Raw genomic sequence first — 21,580 nt, forward strand, 5'->3', positions numbered from 1 at the left:
GATAGAGGGAGGAAAAGGGAGAATTATTGCTTTCATTCAGATTTCTACATGCATTTAGCTTATTCAAACAGTTTAAGGTAAATGAAAGCAAAATTCCTCTTACATTTAACAAATTTTTATCAGCATCATTAATGTCCTGCGTGGCACTCTCTAGTAGAAATAGGGACTGTATTCTTCCTGCCTTTTAAATTTTTTTCTTTATGCACTCAAGAATTTCCTCCTAGAATTAGAAAATAAAAAAGAGAAAGCTCATAAAACTGATACCAATTCCTGCTGAGAAAGAAGAGGGAAGAAGATACAGGTGATCTATGACCGTATCCCCGTAAACTGTTCAAACGAGCAGAAGACAATTCCTGCAGCAGACAACCAGTGCTGAGGAAGCTTCAGTCCCAGCAGCATCCAAAACCTCAATCTCATATCACAGCTTGAATTGTCACCTCTATAGTTTTTACGGTTTTTTTAGTTTCATCACATCAAGAGTGGTTTGAGTTGGAAGGGACTTAAAGCTCACCTCATTTCATCCCTAGGCCAGAGCTCTACAGCCAAATAAAGACATTTTGGGGGGAAAAGTATCAAAATTACTCTATTTCTGTGGTATGTATCAGTAGAATGGATGGATAGAGTTTTCCTGAGGCTATTCTATACCATGTTGTCCTTATGCTGTTTCCTATATCAAAGTTTGCTCCACGTTTCACAGCTTTGGAGCTTAAAGCCATAGAATATTGATCCTAAAAATGGATTAATCAAGGTCAGTGGCTGACAGTGCACAGCTGGCTTACAACCGATATTGTAAATAACCCCGTTTATGCAATGCCAACAGTGTTTCATTACTCCACGAGATAAGTATTTCTGACATGTCATATAATTATGGGATGGTTTCAGCTGGAAGGAACCTTAAGGATCATCCCATTCCACCCCCTGCCATGGCAGGGACACCTTCCAGTATCCCAGGTTGCTCCAAGCCCTGTCCAACCTGGCCTGGAACACTTCCAGGGATGGGGCTGCCATTCCAAGCGTGAATGGCGCACTTTGGGCACAAATCCACTTTCATCACCCTCAGGGCTCCAGCCGCGGAGGGCCGCGGGGGTCGGACTCACGGTGAGGGGCTTCGTCCTTCCCTGCGGAGTGAGCGCTGCCGAGCGTTCGTGGGGCGAGCCCCGCGTCCCCAGAGCAGAGCAGAGCGGAGCGGGGGCGAGGGGCGGCTCCGGTGTCTGAGGGGACGCGGAGCGACACAACCCCGACCCTCCCTCAACGCCTCCCTTCGGGACTACATTTCCCAGCGTGCCCAGGGGTGGGGCAGTGCGGGGCCTGCGCGCTGACGTCATCCGGAGGGGCGTGGCCTGCGCCAGCGTGAAGCGGGGCAAGCGGAGAAGGACGCGGGGCGAGCGCGAGGGAGGGCGCGAGGCCCCGGCCATTGGCTGCCGCGGGGGCGCGCGCGCGTGCGGGGGGGGGCCCCCAACCATTGGCTGAACGTCTGTGTGCGCGCGCCGGTGCTGGGGGGGCGGCGGCGGCGGCAGGACCGGGGCCGGGAGTCGTGAGGGGCTGAAGAGGCGGCGGGACCGCGACCGGGAGTGCGGGTCCTTCCTCCCTCCCTCCCTCCATGGGGCCGGGGGCGGCCTTGCCCCGCCCCGCTGCCGCCGTCGTGAAGTGACAGCGCGCTGCGAGGCCAAGGCGCTGCTGCCGGCCCGGCACGGGGCGGGGGGGGTGTCCGGTGAGTGAGGCGGCGGCGGCGGCCCGGGCTTGCCCCCGCCGCCGCCCGGGGGTCTCAGCGTGAAGGGGCCGGAGCGGAGCGGCCGCGCCATGAACTACCAGCAGCAGCTGGCGAACTCGGCAGCCATCCGGGCCGAGATCCAGCGCTTCGAGTCGGTGCACCCCAACATCTACTCCATCTACGAGCTGCTGGAGCGTGTGGAGGAGCCCGTGCTGCAGAACCAGATCCGCGAGCATGTCATCGCCATCGAAGGTGAGACGACGGCCCCGGCGCGGTGGGGAGAGGGAGCGAGCGGCGGAGGGTGTCCCAAAACCTCCCCCAGCCCATGGCCCTGTGCTTCCCTAAAAAAACTCTCCCAGCTCATGGCCTTGTGCTCCCCTCAAAGCCTCCGTAGCCCATGGCCCTGAGCCCCGCAAACCTCCCCCAGCCCACGGCTCTGCTCCCCCGTACCAAAGGTCCGCCAGTCCTGTTCTCCGTCTCAAGCTTGCCCCAGCGCACGGCTGTGTTCATCCCTCCCCAAACCTCCCCCAGACCCCGGCTCTGTTCTTTACCCCACCTTCCGTGGTTCCCTTGCTTCCCCCCCCCGCCCCCGTAAATAGCCCTGTCTCTGCCGCCCCGCCTCCTTCATGGCCCTACTCCCCCTCATCTCCCCCAGCCCATGGTCCTGCTCCCCCATGCCCATTTCCCTCCTTCTCCCCCAGCCTCTTGCAGTGCACCCCCCGTGCCCCCCAGCCCATGGCCCGCGGGTCCTTGGGAGCAGCCGCCTCCCCGCTCCGGGCTGCCTGCCCTTCCTCCACCCCTCGTGGCTGGCGTTTTCAGGGAGCCGGAGGTGTTCCGGCTTGGTGCCCATCATTTCCTCGGCCCTGCATGCCCCGGGTGGCCCTTCAGTTGGGATTTGTGGGGTTTAGAAGTTCTTTTGCTACTCGTCCGCTGGTGCTGTGCGGGGGAGCAGCGGGCTCCTTCGGACTGGGGTACGGTGGGAAGGATGATGCTCGTTTTGCCTGCAGAAGGGTTCGGAAAAATGAAATTTTCTTCGGCGCTCCCTGCAGCATGTGATGGAGACAGTGTGGGCTGTGGTTTGGTGGTGTGAGGTGGGTAAACAAGATGTGCAGCTGGGTTATGGAGCGGTATCGGTCTGTACCGTAGTGTAGAAACAGGTCGGGAGGCAAGATGGAGATAACAGCCCTCTAAGCTTAGATTTATGTGCATCTGTCCCCGCAGGAGCACTACAGAGACTTCAGCTGCTTAGGATGCACAAAATAGGGAAGGAAAGCACCAGCGTAAGGAAGTCTGCAGATATTCTTCCTTAACTGTTGGTGGAGTTAAACAGAGCGAAGAGTATTTGCTAGGAATATGTATTTTGTGGAGAAATTTGCAACCTGTTTTGCATGATAACTTGCTGAGCTTCACGTCGTGTGCTTTTTCAACTGGAGTATCCTGTCGCTATTTTGGATGGGATTCAGGGTAGCAGAGTGTGATGTAGAGCTGCTGAAACAGAGCTGCCTAAAACCATTTTGTGTTGGTGGCCTAGCTGGTCTTTAAATGATGTGTAATCAAAAAGTCTGGATGGAAAAGCTGCTACTGAGATTGTTGCCTGAAAGATTTATTTGTGTGCTTCTTGAGGAGTGGAGCTTGAATAGACAGACATCATTCTTGCAGTTAACATTTTGGATTTAGTGTGTTGTGTGGTGAGGCAGGGAGGCTGGCAGTACTTGTCACTTAGTACAGAGCAGTCCCTAACTCAGTATCCACGTCTGACCAAGTGTGTGGTAGAGATTTGTGTATATTCTGTTTTATTAGTCACTACTGAGGTTATGCTGTTCGGCTGTCCCCTCCTGGGGGTACTTTGTCTTTTCTTTCCTCTGATGAGGAGACTAAAATTTATGAATATATCTGCTGGGAAGACTCTGGCACAAGCACTGTCCCTTTCTCTGTGCTGCTGCTGTTTGGATTTCTGTGTGATAGACGATGCCTTCAGCAGAGCATTTTTTCAAGTGGTAATTAATGCATGTTTATGTGGTATAACTGTGTTTCTGAATAAGACACTTGGGTGCTAGTTGATGTGTCAAGCTCGTGTGGAAGTGGGAGGAGGATGTGAAGCACTGGATGTAGTTATCTCCTTAGCACGTGACTTGTGTTAGTCTTTTCATGTATTAATGATTTCTGTTACCTAACTGTGGCTCAGCTCATTTGTCAATCACAAAGACTTGAAAACCAAAATAGCAGTCTAAAAACATGTTTCAAGAGCTGAGAGGATGAGTAAAACCTTCACAGATAATTTGCTAACTTTTATTGGACACTGAGTCATGAGAACAGTAGCTCTGATTGATGGGAACGATTTATCTAGAAAAGGAGTGTATTGTATGTCTTCTGTGAGCTCTTCAACTACTTCTTAAATATTTAAAAATGGAATAGTTAAAGAGCTTGTGGTAAAGCAACAACTCTTCACTCCTTTAAATTACAGCTCCACCAGGCTGTATTTTTGGTAAACCTCCTTTTGCTAACTCTTTCTTTCTGACAGCAGCTTTTAAATCCTCGTGGTAGTGCCATGTGTTGCATGTAAGAAAAACAGACATTTGGGTTGTGGTGATTGCCTTGCAATTTTGCTGGAAAGAGTTTAGTGTTGTACTGATACTCCCCGAATCACAAAGTCTTTTAACCTCAGGGTGCTTGAGGTTCACTGACAGGAATTGTGGTGTGGTTAGCTGCTGTGAGAAAATACCAAGTGACTTCCTGAAAGAGTTCCTTCCACTGCAAGGAGAACTGTACCCTGTAAAGAGAAGATTATAGACTTGTTAGTTCAGGCTGCTTTAAACATAAGCTCCAACCAACGTGTGCTCCTTGAACAGCTTACTTAATACTCAGCTGCTCAAGAGAGGTTGGACAGCTCTGGAGAAGAACATGCTTTGAATGTTAAGCAATTTGGGACTTTCAGTGGAGTTGTTATTACTGATTCTGAGAATTTTGTTTTCTACGTAGAGTGGCACTGCCTTTCCAGCACTGGATTTTATTGGCAATGTAAAGCTTCTTTCTTTTTACATTTGGAGTTCTTACATTTGGTGTTCATAGGAGTGTCTAGGCATACTTGCTAGACAAAAGACTTGAAATAACCTGAAATTCAAACTCCCCTTTCAGCAGCAGTTGTTTATATTTGAGTACAAGACTGCTGTCTAATATGAAGAGAGCAAGTGGTAAACTGGGTCCTAAATTCATTTGTCCATATGTTTGCACAGGGATTTCTTGCCTTGTGTTATTCTAAGTTACATGTGATACTGTAATAAATAAAGATACATGTGATACTGGATAAAACAGTTCTTGGTGATAGTGCTTCATTACTTTTTCCTCAGTGGATAAAGGTGCTAACATAATGCCTGTTTAATAGCAGTTTAATTAATATTATTAACCTTAGACTTTACCATAGTAAAATCTGCCTCCCATGTTCACACCGTCACTGCTTGATCAACATTAAACATTTCTTATATGAAGTATATTGTGTGCTTAAGAATGGGGAGAAAAAATATGAATTCCTTTCAGTGGTTTTTAGATTACTGAAAATACATCGAGGTTCCATGGTGTGGTGATTTGCAAGGGTAGGTAATAGCTGAATGTGTCAGTTCCAGTTTCTCACAATACAGGTTGAGACTAGCATTATATTTTTATTAACTTTAGCAATATGGAAAACCAAGGAAAGATGGTGAGGACATTAATTTGTAATCCTTCATGAAAAGACTTGAAAACACTTTAACCAAGATGATGCACACATTATTAATAGTCTATAACGATACTAATATACTTAGTACTAATATGTTGGTGCAGCAGGTGTTGAGCATCTCAAGTAGTTTTTATTTATTCATTTAAAGGGAAATAATTACTTTAATTGGTAAGAATGCCATACCAGATGTTATGTAGTTATGAATTGCTGTGTTCCAGAGCACTTTGTGATCTTTATTCTAGTTTTCCTATTAAAAAGAAATTTTTAAAAAGCATTTTGTAAATGCTAATTTTAATTTTGAAGTGATGATTATTAGGTGATTATGAAGAAATAATCTAAGTCTTAGAGAAAATGAGATTGCACTGCCTTGAGAAAGTTATTTCTAAATGTACAAAGATACACTGGAAAGTGCATGAGTGGGAGAAAATGGGAGAAGGTACAAACCTTGTTTTATTTTTTTTGCATTCTTGTCATTTTTAAAAGTACTGTTTCCTGAAAATAAAGCAATTTAGGGTAGAGTAAAAACTGCTGAACTACAGGAACCTTAGAGGTGTCTAATTGTAGCTCTCCAACTTTGCAGCCCCTTGAATGCTGGTGTTGTGTATGTTGAGAACAATGTTACACCCCTTGAATGCTGGTGTTGTGTATGTTGAGAACAATGTTACAGGAGTTATACTCAGTCTTGGAGTTGAGGCAGCAATAGTGTCTTAACACTTTTGTTGCTGTTGAAGGCTGAGATAAATTACTTGAAAAATGCATGTGCTGCAAAACCATTGTTTCGTCTAGGGAAATACAAGACTACAACTGTTCAGGCCAGTTTAGACAGGGTTTGGAGCAACCTGGGAGAGTGGAAGGTGTCCCTGCCCATGGCAGGGGGTGGAATTGGATGGGCTTTAAGGTCCTTTCCTACCCAAACCATTCTGGGATTCTCTAATACTTGTTACATTATGTCAAAAATCAAAAGAATGATGGCATAGTTCAGATATTTAGGCATCATTGACCAGAGCTGAAGAAACCCCCAGATAACACATAAGACAATTGCATCTTGAAGCCATAATTATAATTGGCCTCTTTGAGCTTTTGTTATGTTTGCATGGTGGAACTGTGGCTCAAAGGATGTAATTTGACAGGATCAGTCTGATTCTCCAAATAGCCATCTTGCTTCAGATTTCTGGGTGAGCACAACAGAGCATGGGAATGTGCTGTTTTTGTTGGTTTGCTGGGGGATTAAATCGGGGTGATTCAGGCATGGGGAATCTGCCCACATAGCTGGTGAGTAAGTGTATCCAGGTGAATTCTGAGCTTGCATAAACACAGTAAGTGTTTGGTGACTCGGGTGAGGATTGTTTCCTGTAACAGCCAGGGCAACGTGTTGGGGACAAGTCTCTTAATGCCCTTTTCTGCTGATTGTGCACGTGCACCTTTGTGCCCTGAGCTCTTAAGCTGGCTCAAAGGTAACCCTCTGGGGATGCTGAGGCCCTGGCACAGGGTGCCCAGAGAAGCTGTGGCTGCCCCTGGATCCCTGGAAGTGTCCAAGGCCAGGTTGGCTTGGAGCAACCTGGAATAGCGAGAGGTGTCCCTGCCCATGGAGGAGGTGAAATTGGATGATATTGAAGGTCCCTTGTAAACCAAACCATTCTGTGATCCACTCTTCTTGTTTATAGACTTAAAATGTGAAGAAATTGGTCAAATGCAGCCCATATTTTGATGTCTACATGGCTCATATGCAAATGGAAAGATATTTCTTTTTAATGTGGAAGATGGCAGACTCCAACATGTGGGTAAACAAGAAGATTCAATTGCTTGATGTTAACTCTACTTGCATGGTAAATTAAAAACTGGGTTTGATAGTTGTCTGAAGTTCCTGGAATGTCTTGTTCTGGCTTTAAATTATATGCTCCATTGCTGTTTGCTGCAAAAGCTGCGTGATTATATATCAGATGCTTTTGAGCAAGCGCAGAAGAGTTACAGATCAAGAGGAAAGCCTTAAGCCACTAACTTGTGAGGATAACTTCATTCCCTGGGGGAGAAAGGGAGACCTGCTGTGGATCAGCTGATGTTGATGGAGCAAATGTGTTGTGAGACTTTAGTTTTCAGGGAGTGTGCCAGCCTTCTCCCACCGTTTGCTTTGGGGGATTAGTTGAAAGCAGCAGGCAATAATGCTGATACAAGAGTTCGTGCTGCTGTGTATACATGTCACTGTTTTTATTTCTATTTAAATTGGCAAATGAGTCCTACTCCCTAAGAGGGGGCACTCAGCAGTTCAGCAGATAGGACATTGGATTTGCTTTTGCTCAACTCAAGCACTTGGGAAAAGGAAACACTTTGGTGTCTGGTTTGCTGTGTGTTCTGCGTTGTACTGAGCAGTAAACAAAATGGCAATTGTGGTTTCTGAAAGGTGACATCGGTGCACAAGATGTGTCTTCATGGGACTTATTTTCCAATTAGGAAAAGTGCTTCTTTTCCAGCACTTGAAGTGGCCGTGGTCTTAGCCTTAACTTTGCCACCTGAACGAATAGGTTTGTGTCTTTGATCATGATGTGAAAACTGAGGTGAGAATACGAGGTATGTCATGAATTGCTAATATTTAAGGGATGCACTTATAACTGTCAGACTGCAGTATGTTTGTAAGTGAAATTTAAAAGTCCCACATTTTTTTTGTCTAGTGAGAGAGGCCTGGAGTGGTGCCAGGCAGTTGAAAACTCCCCAGACTTCAGGAATACTCTGTTCTCTACTGTGTCACCACTAGGATTGGTTTTTTCCTTACCAATAAGCAAGGTGAATGGTAGTGTTGATATTTTGGGCAAATCTTTGAAGAAAAGGTAATGTAAGCTCCAAAAAAATCTCAGAACTCAGTTGCATCTCAACTGTGTAACCTTTTGCTGACAGTGCATTTCAAACATCCCTTTCTGCAATTGTTATTTTCCATGTGAAGGGTTTTCTGTGTGACCTTGGTACACACAGCTCTACATCAGTTGTGGAACAAATCCAAAATGATTGCTTAGTAATCTTCAGTGGATAAAGTTTTCTGTTCTGAGACAGCAAGTGGTATATTCAATAGTTTTGATAATCCTAATGTCTGTGGGAGTAAGAGATTTGTCTTCTATTATATTAGTTTTTGTCCTTGACTGCCTTCAAGCACTGTTTGTACTTTGTGTCACCTGTACTGAGGGAGAACTGTGGCTCAGCTTCTCTTTTGTGTTCTTGCCTGTCCTCACACCATGAAATAGAGCAAAGACAGTGCCAGATGTGGACAAGTTGGAATGCTGCTGATTTTTGATGTAAAGACTTTTGTGATTTCTGAACCAATGGAGACTGAAAAGGAGGCTTGTTGTAACTTAGTATTTCCCTGTGTCTGTAAGGAGAGACTTTTCAACTCCTTCTTAGTATTTTTTGATCTGAAGTTATATGCAGTTAATTTGTGCTTCTCTTGTAATTGTGCTAAGGTTATAAAAGCAGCATAAATCTTGTGATCCATGTTAGAAATAAGATAACATCTCACTTAGATGTATTTCGGCTACTGGGAATCTATGATTTCTTACAAAGTTTGTTTTAAATTTTAGTTCCAAGGTGGAAACAGTGATGATCTAAGGTTTCCTCAGTGGTGGAGTCCATTGTGGGCAGCTGGCAATTCCAAAGTGCTCTGGAAGTATTTCATAATTTTTTTCTTAAGTGGTTGGAAGCAGGTGTGTTACTTAATCAGTATGTGCACATTCAGCTTCATTAATGCAATTTCAGGATCCTGACTAATCTGTTTGGAGCCTGCATAGTGGTACAGGGTGTTAAGATAGCGGTGCATTTCTAAACCAGAGAATGACTTGTTCTTTCACTTTTCTTTCTTATTGCTTAAATAAGCTTCAGTTAACCACTTCAGGAAGCCAGAACTAAAACCACAGGGTTGATCTGTGTGAAAGATGTAATTTCAGTGTTTCCTTTGTAGCTTTACTAGTTTACATAGTTGGATAACAAATATAAATCCAATGATGAGACAGTTTGTTTGGTAATTTTCCCTTTTATCCTAAAGAAATATACAGGCAAGCAAAGGGACTCTGAGGAATGGTGGAATTGAATCTATAGCTTTTTTTGTGTTTCTCTGTGAGAAGCTTCAATTTTTCAATTTTTTTTTTCATTATTTTTAAAGGGATTGAGGAATTGTTTATGGGTTAGACCAAATCAATGCTCAGCAAGACTTAACTCAAAATTTTGACTTGAACTTGGTAGTGCTTACATTTTCTATTAAACCGAAACCACAGATGTTCTTCCCTTTAGTAAATTTCCAATTAATTTTACCATTGTTTCTATAATTTACACCTGTCTTTTTCAGCACCATAACCAGAAGGAGGAATGACACAGCCAGTCAGTGACTGTTGCAGGATTTTGTAGCATCAGTACTCGGTTGTGCAGATACATTAGGTTTGAATGTGAGAGATCCTGATCTTTGTTTGAGCTTCTCATGCTCAGGAGAGCAGCCAGGCAGCCTGTCTTTTAGGTATCACAGCAACTATGCTCTCCAGAGGAAATATGCTAAAAGCATGGCACTGAGATGCCCAGACAGCAATCATTTAAATGGATCCTATTTAACCTGGCAAGTGCTGGTGTGTCTGAGTTAACGCTTTGTGTGCCAGGAGCCGTTTGAATCACTTGGGCAGCATCCCAATGCAGGTGCCTGGCACGTGAATTTGGAGATGGCCAGTGTGTGGACAAATGAGAAATTTTATGCCTGGTTAGAATAATCTTGGGCTTGAAAGTTTTAGTGTATGTGTTGAAGTCATTTTACTTCTTCTGTTTTTCTTTGCCCTGAATTTTCCCCTGGTATCTGTGGAACCCTTTGTTACAGCATCTCTAATAGCACAGAACTGAGTTGGTGATGTTTAGGTTGGATTTTAGGAAAAGGTTCTTCCCCCAGAGGGTGCTGAGGCTGCCAGAGCTCCAGGAGCCTTTGGACAATGCTCCCAGGGATGCACAGGCTGGGATTGTTGGGGTGTCTGTGCAGGGCCAGGGATTGGACTCTGTGATCCTTGTGGATCAGGACTATTCCTGTTTAGGAGATCCTGTGGTTCAGGAGGGTGACCTTGCTGTGTAAGATCAGACAGTGTTTTGATAGCTGCTGTTTTTCATCCAGCAGTGAATTTCCTCAAAGATACACCAGCAAACTCAGGAAAACGCTCCATAACTAGGGAGGTGAGGAAGGAGATTAAAATGACTAAGGCTGTGAATGGACTGATAAACATGAAGCATGAAGTTGAAATCCATGTCCAGGTCCAGGAAACAATCTTAAATAGGCTTGCCCAGAAATTTAGGGAGGGTGGTTTTAGAGCTATGTAAATGCATTATAGAAAGGATCTAGGAGTGTTCTCAAAGCATAAAAATGATTGTGGCTTTGCAGCTTAAATCTGCAGCTTTGAACTAGGTTAGCAGGTGCAAATTGATGGTATGGTCCTTTTCCCACCTGCTTTCTACACTGTTATAGCCAGAATTACTCAATCAGTGAAATTCCTTGAGGTGACTTGAAGGTTTATAGTAATTTTCATGTGTCAAAGGGAAAAATCAGGTCATCCCTCAGCCTTCCTGTGGCAGCTGTAGCACACGAATGCAGCCAAGAAATCCATAAAGCCAACTTACAGCAGTAGGAACTGATGGCACTGCTTGTCACAGACTTGGCCTAGGAAATTACCTGTGTTGCTTTCAAAACGTGCCTGCCTGACTGCAGGGTGCAAAGAATCTCTTGGAAACTTATTTCATCCATTTAGTAATGCTGGAATAGTAAGAAGGAGTAATTGAGCTGCCATTGGATTCTTAGGTTTGAATACTGATGTCTTTTCTTTTGTGAATTTTACATAATGATCTGAGTTAGGCTTCAGTGACTGAATTCTTCCTGATGTGGAAAGATAAAACATTAACTAATATTAGGTTGTAGTAATCTGTCGCAGCCATTGTACAGCTCATGGATAGGCCTGGTAGGTGTTTATATTTAGGTAAGGTGGTGTGACATGACAAATTTGGCCTGATAAGAAATAATCAGAAGTCAGAGATAGGAGCTTACTATCACTGAAGTGACAGACAGCTTAATATCTGCTGCTGTGGGAGGCATGTTATGAAGCAAGTATGGAGAGAGAGAAAGATGGGCCATATATCTTTGATTTGGATCACTGTTTAGCACTAAAACTAGAATAATAGCTTGGAAAGTCTTAACAGATGTGGGTATTTGATTGTGAGGATTCTGATAATAAAAATCACTTTGTTATGAATTGCACCATCTCTCTTTCTGCCCAGAAGGTGTTATTGGTTGTGCTGCCAAGGGTACAATTGTCAACTATCAAAGCTAATAAATAATGACAGTGAAGGAATATAATGTACCATTGCTGTCATGAACATAAAATCAATGATGCAGCAGAGTTTAAAAGTGCTTTTGTAGTAAAGCTTTGTTCATATTTTTCAATACATGCTAAAGAATTAATAGGATTATTTTCTTTCTACTGTGAATAAAGCTGACTAATAGTTTTGCTTTGTAAAATTAGTTTTGGATTGCTGTTGAGGCTTGGGATTGAAATATCTCTGTGGGTCCCTGGGCCAGCTTCTGAGCCCCTGCACAGAGTGGTGACATGAATGATGGATGATGAAACTCTAAGAATTGACAATTCTGCTGGTATGTTCTGAATACAGCAGAAATCTATAGTGCAGGTGGGACCTTGCTGGAGTGGTTTATCACTTTTCTATGGCAGTTTTGCTACTTGAATGGCAATCTGTAGTTCCACCCTTGAAGCAGAGTAAATGAAAGCGGGGAGGAACAGAAACAAGCTGAAGGAAACTTTCCTATGCCCTGAGGCAACTCATCCATTTAGTCCCGTTTCATTATTTTTCTCGTGCAAAATAAGTCTACTTTTAACCTGCATTAATTAAGCTTCAAAAATGCCTCACCGCTATTGAGGTTGTGACATTTAATAGCATCTGGATGTACAACAGTACATGAGTTTATGGATGGAAGGATCTGGCTACTGACTTAGTTGAAAATGAAATTTAAGGAGGTTGGGGCACAGCTTGCTGCAGGCAAAAGCTGAGCTGAATACCCAGGTGTGTGACCTCTGAGCTGCAGAGAGGGATGTGTGTCAGCATCTGCATGCCAGGTGATCAATATTTACAGTACACACCTGCCTTGGTAGCTGCTTAATATCTGGTAAAAGTAGTATTTTAGCTGAGGTCAGGAGCCCTACATGGCTTCCAGAAAGATATTACTTCTCTGGGAGTATTTTGCTTACTGGAACATCTTGCTTCCCGCATAATAGGATTCAGTCTGAGGGTTGCTGGTTTGATTTATGATGCTAATTGGCGTGGTAGTTGATGTGAACTGCATGTACTAATTGCTCACTTGCTAATCCTCTCCAAATTATCTGACAAAAGATTTTAGGATGGAACATTACATGTGTTTTAAAACTGGTCTGCAGAAAAAGCATAAACAATTGGCAGCATCTATTTTGCTTTAAATGCTGAATTCAGATGCTGGTCCATTTTAGTGACTGTAATGTTAGAGGGGAAATTCAGTGGCTTTCATGTAGTCTCATTGTTGTTCTTTGTGGGATTTAAACAACAGCTGAAAAAATATTCCAGAGCATGCTTTTTCCCCCATCCCCCTTTGAGCTGGAAAATGACTGTCATCTATATGGCAATGATTTTTACATGGTTATCGTATATGGTGGATGCAGAATATGTAGGATACTGATCTGTGCAGCTTTAAAAGGTAATGGAAAACAAAGTGTGCCATTTGGATTGGTGGTGATGTCAGTGCAGCAGAAACTGCAGTGGGAAGACATGTAAGGAAAATAAACCAGATATTCATGCAGTGTTGGGATAATGAAGGTATTTTGCTGTGATTGTGGTAGAGGATATATGCTTTGACTGTGCAAACCAATGAAGTTTAATATAAATTGGAGAGATTTTGTATTTCTAGTCTGATAGGGAAAATCCTGATGTTAGATTATGGAATGCAGTAGTCTAAAGACGTGACTTTTACCTTTCCTAAAATAATGCAAGAGCTGTTTCAGGAGGGAGCAGATTGGGAATTGTACAGGCTGCTCTCTGTGTGAATGGGGAGGATTGCTTTGCTTCTGTAACATACTGGATTAAAGTGGGTGTTTGACAAAATGAACATTAATCTATCTCAAACTTAATATTTCAAGGTGATTTAGACACTTTAATCATATCAAGTTTTCTAATTTGAGCCTGACTGGCTTGCTCTCACAGCAAGCACTGAAATGAGATTACAGACAGCTGAAAGAAATTAGTCAATTTGGAAGCAAAAGGCATTTAAATACAGGTGTTTGGCTGTGATTTGAATATAGCCTGTCAACAGCAAGAGGCAAAATACTTCAGTGACCTAAAAAGTGCAAATATGTCCCTTTAGGGATTACTTGTTGTTAGGTAATGACATGTTGGGAAAATTAAAGCTCACATTTATATCCCTTGATTTGCTAACTAGGCCAATAGCTTTTTAAAAATTCAGTTGATAAATGGGGAAAATTAATTTGGTCATAATTTGTAGGGCCACAGGTAGCTACTGATGGTGTTTCAGATGATGATTTTTTAAAATTCATATGTAAATAAGGTGGTGTACTCAGGCTGAAGCAGCTACCTGCTAGAAGCTTGAATACAAATACCATTATCTCAGAACAAAGCAGCACTGGAGTGTTTTAGAAGTTGTCTGGTATTCCTGAATTCCAGTGAAAGGTGCTGTCAGAGGAACCCGTGTTACCATGCAACGTGGAGACATTTCTCCTCCTTGGCTGACATTCTGCAGCTGGTTTTGTGTAGTTTTCATACTGTTTCGCTACTCAGCAGATGGAAATATTGCCTAGTAGGTAAGAGGTAGGATATTTTGATAAAAGCTGGTGAGTGATGCCACATTAGGGAAATTAAATATGGATAAAGAGAGCCAATTACAAATGTGATTAGATCTTTTTCAAACAAGATCATTGATGCTGTAAGTTTTTTAAAAAAATCTAGAACAACAACGTGCTACAAACAAGGATGAACACAGTTGTATAAATCTGTGTTCTTTGTGAGTATGAACTGTGTTTGTTGTCTCAGCATCTGCCTCTTGTTTGCCTCTGAGAACTTGATGACATCAATAAAAAGGCTGTTTGTGGCTAGGTATGTCAGTAGAGGCAGGACATTTATTGTCCTCAGGGTAATGTATTCCCTGAATAGGAATGAAGGTCCAGGTTTCACTGGGAATAGTGTGTGGAGAACACTTCAGGGTGCCAGAAAAACCCTCTACTGTCCTGTGACTTTGGGTTGGTTTCTGTTTTAGTTGCTCTTGGGTTCTTGGGCTGTGTGACAGGTCTGCTGTGAGGATCACCTCTGGATTGAGGAAAATCATTACCTGTGGGCATAACAGGCACTTCTTACATTTTCAAGTGTTAAAAACTAAAATCAAGAACAAGTGCAGTGGGCTAGAACTTGAAGATGCCTGATTGAAATTTATATAAAGGTCTAGAAAAGCAGCAGTGATGGCAACAGGATGCTATTTATTATGAACTGTTCTCCAGATTTTGTATTGACAAATTGTTGTATTACCATCCCAGAGAGACTCAAATAAAAAAAGAAAAAAATTAGACAAGTCTAATTTTAGTCCAGTTTTTAAAACAGAACATAAAACCTGAGTTTTAGGAGATAGTAAAGTTAGCATCTTGAAAATGTTTCCTCTGTAATAGTGACAGTGGCTCATCTGTTGGCATCCACTGTGGGTTTTGTGTTTTGTGGCCAAGCTACTGCATGAGCAATTCCACATTGAGCAGAGGGAACTGAAAACCCAGTGTGGTCCTGGAGCTTGAATCAGTTGCTAAAAATTTACATCCAGATGTGTCTGTCTGCAACCCAAAACAACTGAGTGAAAACAAATGGACTTTGAAAACCCAGGAACTGTATATGAGAGAAGTCTCTTAGATTTGATCTCCTTGGGAATGTGGACAAGTAGAAGCTCTGGTGCTGATGAGGGATGTGACATGGAAAATCATCACAGGGAGAGAGCGTGGAATTTGTTTTCTAGCCATAATAGCTTGTAAGTAATTCCTGTGGAGCTGTAAAAATGGATTTGAATGGTGAAGATAGCTGTATTTGCTTGTGGTATGGGATAGTGAGTGGTTTGCTCACTTGCAAGGAGCATTTCTGACACGGTCCAAGGAGGACAAACAAACCATTGACACATAGGTGATGGCTGGAATGCAGCAGCTTCAGCATACATTGCCTTTCCTCTCCCAAGCTTCTTGAGTGCTTGCAGGCTGTTGGCTTTTGGAAGTAAAAAGAAGGCAAATTCTTGTAAGACACAAGGACAAGCAGCTGTTCTGGGAGACTTTGAGATAGGAACTAAAATGACATAACTTGAGAGAATTTTGAAGGTTTCTAGATTATAACTTTTATGTGCTTGAATGTTGTGAAGGGATTTGCTGGATCTGGTTCTGCTTCTGGTCCCTGTAATTGCCAACTTTCAGACTAATTTCTGTGTTTAGATGTTTATATGTGCTATGTAATAATGAGCAGCTGATGTAAAAGCAAATATTTTTAACTGCTTGGCACTTGTTCAATTTACATCTTCCATCAGCTTGTCAGCAAATGTATGAATTTGCAGTTAACTTTTACCTGTTTAAAATAAACCCGGTGATTAATTCCCTGAAAAGAACAGTAAATCAAATTACTTGTGTTTATGTTGCATTCAAGATGGTGATGGAGAGTATTCCTAAGAAGGAATAGATAAGGGCGTTTGCTAATGAGAAATTGTGATACAAGATTGAAATAACTGAGATTGAGGATCAGATCTGTTTTCTCTAACATGTTTTTCATCCAGGTGCTGACTCACATAAAGGCAACAAACAGTTTTAGCTTCTGCTCTTTGTTTACTCTTGAGGAGGTGGAAGCTTTATGTTGAGAAAAGGACACAGGATTTGTTGTCTTCTTGTAACATGTGGCTGATTGCTAATCTTATGGAAATGATGTATTGAGCAGATGAGACCTGATTAATAATAAATAAAGATGCTGAGAGTGATTGGGGGGGGAAATTAAGCTTTTATTTTAATTCTTTTTAAACCCTAACAGAGTAAAGCCTCTTTAAGCTAGTCAGGTAAGCAAAGTCTGTAACCTGAGGATTATATTACTCTGTTCCTTTGTGCCTTACAGTTACTACTACTGCCATTAAACTCGAATTCAGAATGAGGTGATGTGCTGCTTGATTCCAGGTTGGATTTAGCTGAAAATACTAGAAACGTGCAAGACTTGTGTAAAGTTGAGCAGCAGAATATAAATTTGCTAAAAACAGATCCTCACAGTCTTCTGAGAGCGTAGTTTAAGAGTGGGTGAGCCTGTGATGCTTAATTTGCTGTTGCAGAGCTGATAGGTGTTGGAGGGCTCTTGGCTCAGTTCTGTGAATCGCTGTCTTACACCTAATCCTCAGGGAGCACAAGCAGGGTAGGATGATGCACAGAAACTCTCTCTGCTGAACACCTCAGTGGGCTATAAAATAACTTCCAAGCCCTAACAAGCTTGAACCTGTTTCTCTGGGAGAGGAGGTCCTTCCAGCCCAAACCACATTAAGGAAAGGAAATCTAGTCTTCAGTCTAAACTTTTGATTCACCTTGACTATGCAGAGTTGTTTTTTGGGAGGATGGTCAGGTTGTCTGTTAGAGATTTGTGAGTGAAAGAGACTGTAACAATCTCAGCACCCACTGTAGTGGAGAAAAAGGATTTCTCTAGTTTGGAAAATCTGAACTTTCTCCTAGATTTGAGTGAAATCGGGATCACAGCATCATCAGCAGCACAGTTACCTACTTAAGAAATCATCAGCACAGTTCCTGAGGTGAAGCTGTTGTCTTATGCTAATGCTGCTCGGTGTTGGCTACTTTGTATGGTATAATTGAAGTAATTTTGTAATTAATGGGTGACTGTAGTAATCCCTTAATGTTGAGATAATTGCAGCACTTTGAGCAGTAACTGTTGGTCAAAAGACACAATTAAGTTTTTTATTGGGCAACTTGCATTTTGTGGAAAATGATTATTTATCCCCAAGTTCATGAGTGCTTGAGTCCCAAGTACATTTGACTGGGTGTCCTTTCACTCAATCCCTCTTCCCATGTCTGCACTAAAAAATCAGAGGGCTCTGTAGCTCATTCCCTCTGTCAGTGAGTCTGGGAAACCACAGAGTGCTGTAGAGATGAGAATTCTCCCAATGTAAGCTGTCCATGGAAACATTTATCAGGAAATTTCATTGAATGAAAAATAAGCTAACAGGCCAGCATAGATCAGCCTTCTCCTGTTGTCCCAATACTTCCTTTTCCCTGGCTAACCTGATACTGAGATGTTTGAGTAGCCTGATGAGGGTTGATGAGTGCAGGTACAGCCCAGTCAGAGCAGTAACCCCGCTCAAAACACTCATCTTCAGCTTCTCAGAAATGTCATCCTGTATTTCAGTGAAAAACACAGGGCTTTTGTCATTGGGTTTTTAGTACAAGTTACATTTGCATCACAAGTTACAAAGCTTTAGTGGAAGATTCTCAGCACTGCTGAACAATCACCTGTGTAATTTTCACCTTTTATTTTTAAAATATATACCAGGGGTTAGGAACTTGAAGCATTAAGTGGTTGTGAGCAGAATGCACAGTTCATAGGATTTCAGGATAAATCGATGAGTTTTCTTTGCTGTTGTATTTGCAGTGAAGCTAGATGTGTTAGAAGTTTCATTTACCTTATTTTCTAAATATTCAGGGTTCAGATCATGTGTTGAGATTATTTTTTTTTTAATTGTAGAAGTGCTCAGTGGAGATAAATGGTCTAACTAACTGTAATATGTCTGCTATAAATATTGTGCTGCATTTCTGTGAAGTTCCTTTCCAGCTACTTGTTCTGGCTGTAGCCTTCCTAAAACCTGTGGCTCTCACATTGATACTCTGAAATTCTGAAGTCTAAACAGGCAGAAAAATGTTGCAATGATGGAAGAGTTGCAAATTTTGAACAGAGTTGCAAAATCCAAGGCAATGTGATTTCTAAGGTGATACTGTTGAATATTCAAGAGTGTGCAGTCTGGAGGAAGTTTTCTTTTACTAAAGTTTGTGTCCTTTGGTCTCAGTTGTCTCACACTCTTCAATCTGTTGATATAATGTTATTAAATTTTTTTCTAGTTAGCTGTTAGTTAAGGTGTATAACTTTTTTTTTTTGTGAGGACCACTCTAATTTAAAAACAGACTTCAAGCTGTTCATTCATATTTTCTAGTTGATATTGGTATTTTTTGCCTGGAGATGGAGAAATGGCTTGGAGGTGTGAGTAAAACACCACATCTGCTGCTTTGACAGTGGCAAGGAGATCTCACTGAAGAGGTAACAGTCAGTGTGACTCTTTACTGATGAGTTTTAGACACCTCAGCTGTTCAGTAAAAAATGCTCATCCCTATTAAGCACCTTCCAGATGACTTGGATCTTAATTTCTAGGTGAAGTTTAATGAAAACACGTTCTGACTTACTGCTAGGAGCTTTGGCCTTTTTAAAATTCATGCTGCTAGCAGCTTCTGCTAATTTTAGATCATATGTTCTTGAAATGCCAGTAGTAGCTACATACTTAATAACATTGAAAATAAAGGGACTTTTCACTTCCTGGAAGATGTGTGAGAAACCATGATGGTATGCAGTAGTTTTGTGTTGAATTCCATCATGGTTGGGGTAGGAGTTCTCAACTGACTTGCTCTCGAATTTCTGTTCAGTTTCAAGTAATGGCCCAGGCTGTGCAGACTTGAGGCAGGGTAGCTGTGCCTGAATGTGTATTAAATACAAGTCCTAACCTGTGGGTTAACAAGGGTCAACATGTTGGAAGTGACCTCTGTGTTGGATCCAGATGAAAATGTAGTGGGAATTAATCTAACAAGTGCATTTGTCCTGGAAGTTGAACCACTTCACTGCAAGCTTATTTCAGTTTGCAATAATTCACCGTTTGCCTAAGAGAATTAGAACTTTCATTTGTTATGAACCAGAGTGAAGAATTATATAGCAGGTTGCTACTGGTTTGTGTCTGAAAATTATTTTGAATAATTCCTGCTTAGGTTCTGGCACTGTTAGTGTGAAAATATTGGCTGAAACAACCATTGCCTGTGTTACTGCAGTTGCAGAACTTCACAGCTTTGCAGGGGGAGTGTTTACCTGGAGATAATCCGCTGTTGTCCTAGACTGAGAGCTTTGGAAATGACATCCTTTTCCTAATGGCAGGAGATGAGGTGACCATGTTTCTCCTGGTTGAAATGTGATCTGGGGGAGCAGAGGGCTGGGTGCTGCTCCTCAGGGCTACTGCCTTTGATAATTTTAATTATTTGACTTATAATTCAAGGTAACTTTTTCCTCAAGTTACCTAGAAAGAAACACTTGCTATTCAGAACTGGTTTTCATTCCTCTCTGTCTAGGACACCCCGGGATTATCACCAGGTGTTTGTAAACAGACAGACAGTGTATACTGAACACTTAAATCTGATCAAGTGCTTGATCCTGTAATTGCTCACAGCGATTATCTTTACAAACAAATCTGCAAAATAGTATTTTATTTCCTAGAAGTACATAGCAAGCGAGCAGGGCTGATGCTTTGTTTGTCAGCAGGAAGTGTTTTCTGGTGGAAATGTTTCATTTGGTACTGGAAGTGTGGTTCAGTTTGGTTTTTGTGAGCTTAGCCAGATGAACAGGGCTGAGCATTGAACAGTAAGAGTTGTTTATTTTCTGTCTGAGCTGTAACACTGCAGAAGACCCCAGTCTTTGTCCTTTCAGGCCATAACCGAGTTGGACACCTTCAGTTTGTTCAGAAAGCAGAGCTGTGATCTGTGTGCTGATCAGGAGCAGCAATCGATTTTCCTTGGCTGCTGGCTGTTATTCAGAGCTAATTTTTATTTCACCAGGTTTTGTGGATCTGCAGAATTCCTTTACTCTTGAGTCATGTCTCTGATTGTGACTGAGGCACTTGGAGAAGGTTTTAAGCAAAACCTAAAAAGGTACTTTTTAGGACTTGGTCAGATGCTTACTTGGCTGTAACTGTTGCAAGATGATAACTGCAATAATAAATATTGCAAAGAAATTGGATCTTATTGCGTTCTCTGAGCAGTTATGAGAAGGACTTAATTAGATTTCTGGGAAAGAGATGACGATCAGTCTGTTGTGGCTGAACTGGGAGAAAAGCATTTTGACTTTGGCCTAGTAACTGTGCAGTGAAAAGAATTTATATTGACTTAGAGCAACTGAAGTGAAATATAAGAAGTCACAATACCAGGGGAGTCCTGTACTACTGTAATGAATTGGAGCTTGGCTGGGTTTATTTGTTTGCTTGGGTTTTTTTCAGAAATGACAGAATCAGGCTAATAATTATTAAACCTTTGCCTAGGAGCAGTGACAATTCTAAGGAAGGTTCTTATGCTTAGTTTTAAACAGTGTTAAATGCAATATGAGAACCAAGCCAAGGGGGTAATACTGAACTCTGAATTAGTGTTTTCAGCTTATGTTTATAAATAAAAAAAGAGTACACCAGCATGTTAAAAGGTCAGTAAGCATTTGTTTTCTTTGCTTGCTTTAAGACTCAGCTATAAGAGCTTTTTACCTTTTGCTTTGTTAGAAATATTGAGTTTGTGATGTTAAAGATAGTTGCTTGAAAAGTAACTTTGCTTACTGGTTTACAGATGAGCTGTTTGATTTTTGATGTGAAATTCAGACAGTAGTTGAAATGAAAACAAGTGAAGGGACCCTGGCTTGCTGCCCATGTGATGGAACAGGGAGAATCCCAGGCAGGAAGGGAAAAGGAGTGCAGGTTTTAAAGAATGGAGTGCCATTACCTTAATGCCACTTCCCTCTTATTCTTGGAAGAACCTTTCAGTGAGATGTAAGATGTGCCTCCTTTGCACCAACAGCTAATGGAGATGGGCTGTGGTTCTGCACAGGATCTTTAGGAGGTTTCAGCTTTTTGTGAGTGTTTATTTGCATGGGAGGGCAGATGATAAGCAGAGAACTGAAAAGGGAGGTGGGCGGCTGTCCAAGCTAATAAACACACTCAGAAAAGTAATTAGTGTTTGTATGGAAGGGGAAAAGTGAGGTGCATCTGCAGCCACTGGCTCAGGAGTTTATTAGTGTGAGAGATGAATTATTGAAGGCAGATGCTC

At 42.2% G+C, this 21,580-nt stretch overlaps 2 protein-coding genes across 5 annotated transcripts in view; one reads left to right on the forward strand and one right to left on the reverse strand.

The window, feature by feature from the left end:
- Nucleotides 1–249: 249 nt before the first annotated feature.
- LOC107207220 (formin-like protein 5) lies at nt 250–1,802 on the reverse strand. The gene is made up of 2 exons (XM_033516079.1): nt 1,029–1,802; nt 250–270 (listed from the first exon to the last, which is right to left on the reverse strand). Exons 1-2 carry the CDS (start codon nt 1,800–1,802, stop codon nt 250–252), a joined length of 795 nt encoding a protein of 264 aa, XP_033371970.1.
- Nucleotides 1,505–21,580, forward strand: part of AGAP1 (ArfGAP with GTPase domain, ankyrin repeat and PH domain 1) — a 307,695-nt gene continuing 287,619 nt past the window's right edge. For 2 of the 4 annotated variants that reach the window (XM_015634034.3, XM_015634041.3), the window contains exon 1: nt 1,505–1,963. In XM_015634034.3, the coding sequence (XP_015489520.1) occupies nt 1,801–1,963 (163 nt within the window). In that variant the 5' untranslated portion in view covers nt 1,505–1,800. The remainder of the gene's footprint in view (nt 1,964–21,580) is intronic. The other 2 variants (XM_015634033.3, XM_015634036.3) reach the window with 1 other exon arrangement.

The sequence above is a fragment of the Parus major genome, chromosome 7, assembly GCF_001522545.3.
Source record: "Parus major isolate Abel chromosome 7, Parus_major1.1, whole genome shotgun sequence".
NCBI lineage: Eukaryota > Metazoa > Chordata > Aves > Passeriformes > Paridae > Parus > Parus major.

What these genes read in the sequence shown, in the direction of transcription:
- LOC107207220 (XM_033516079.1), bottom strand. Translation starts at nt 1,802, where the DNA reads ATGGCGCGGCCGCTCCGCTCCGGCCCCTTCACGCTGAGACCCCCGGGC. An exon ending in AAAGTGGATTTGTGCCCAAA is followed by an intron (nt 271 to 1,028) that starts GTGCGCCATTCA and finishes CTTTCTCAGCAG; the next exon opens with GAATTGGTATCAGTTTTATG.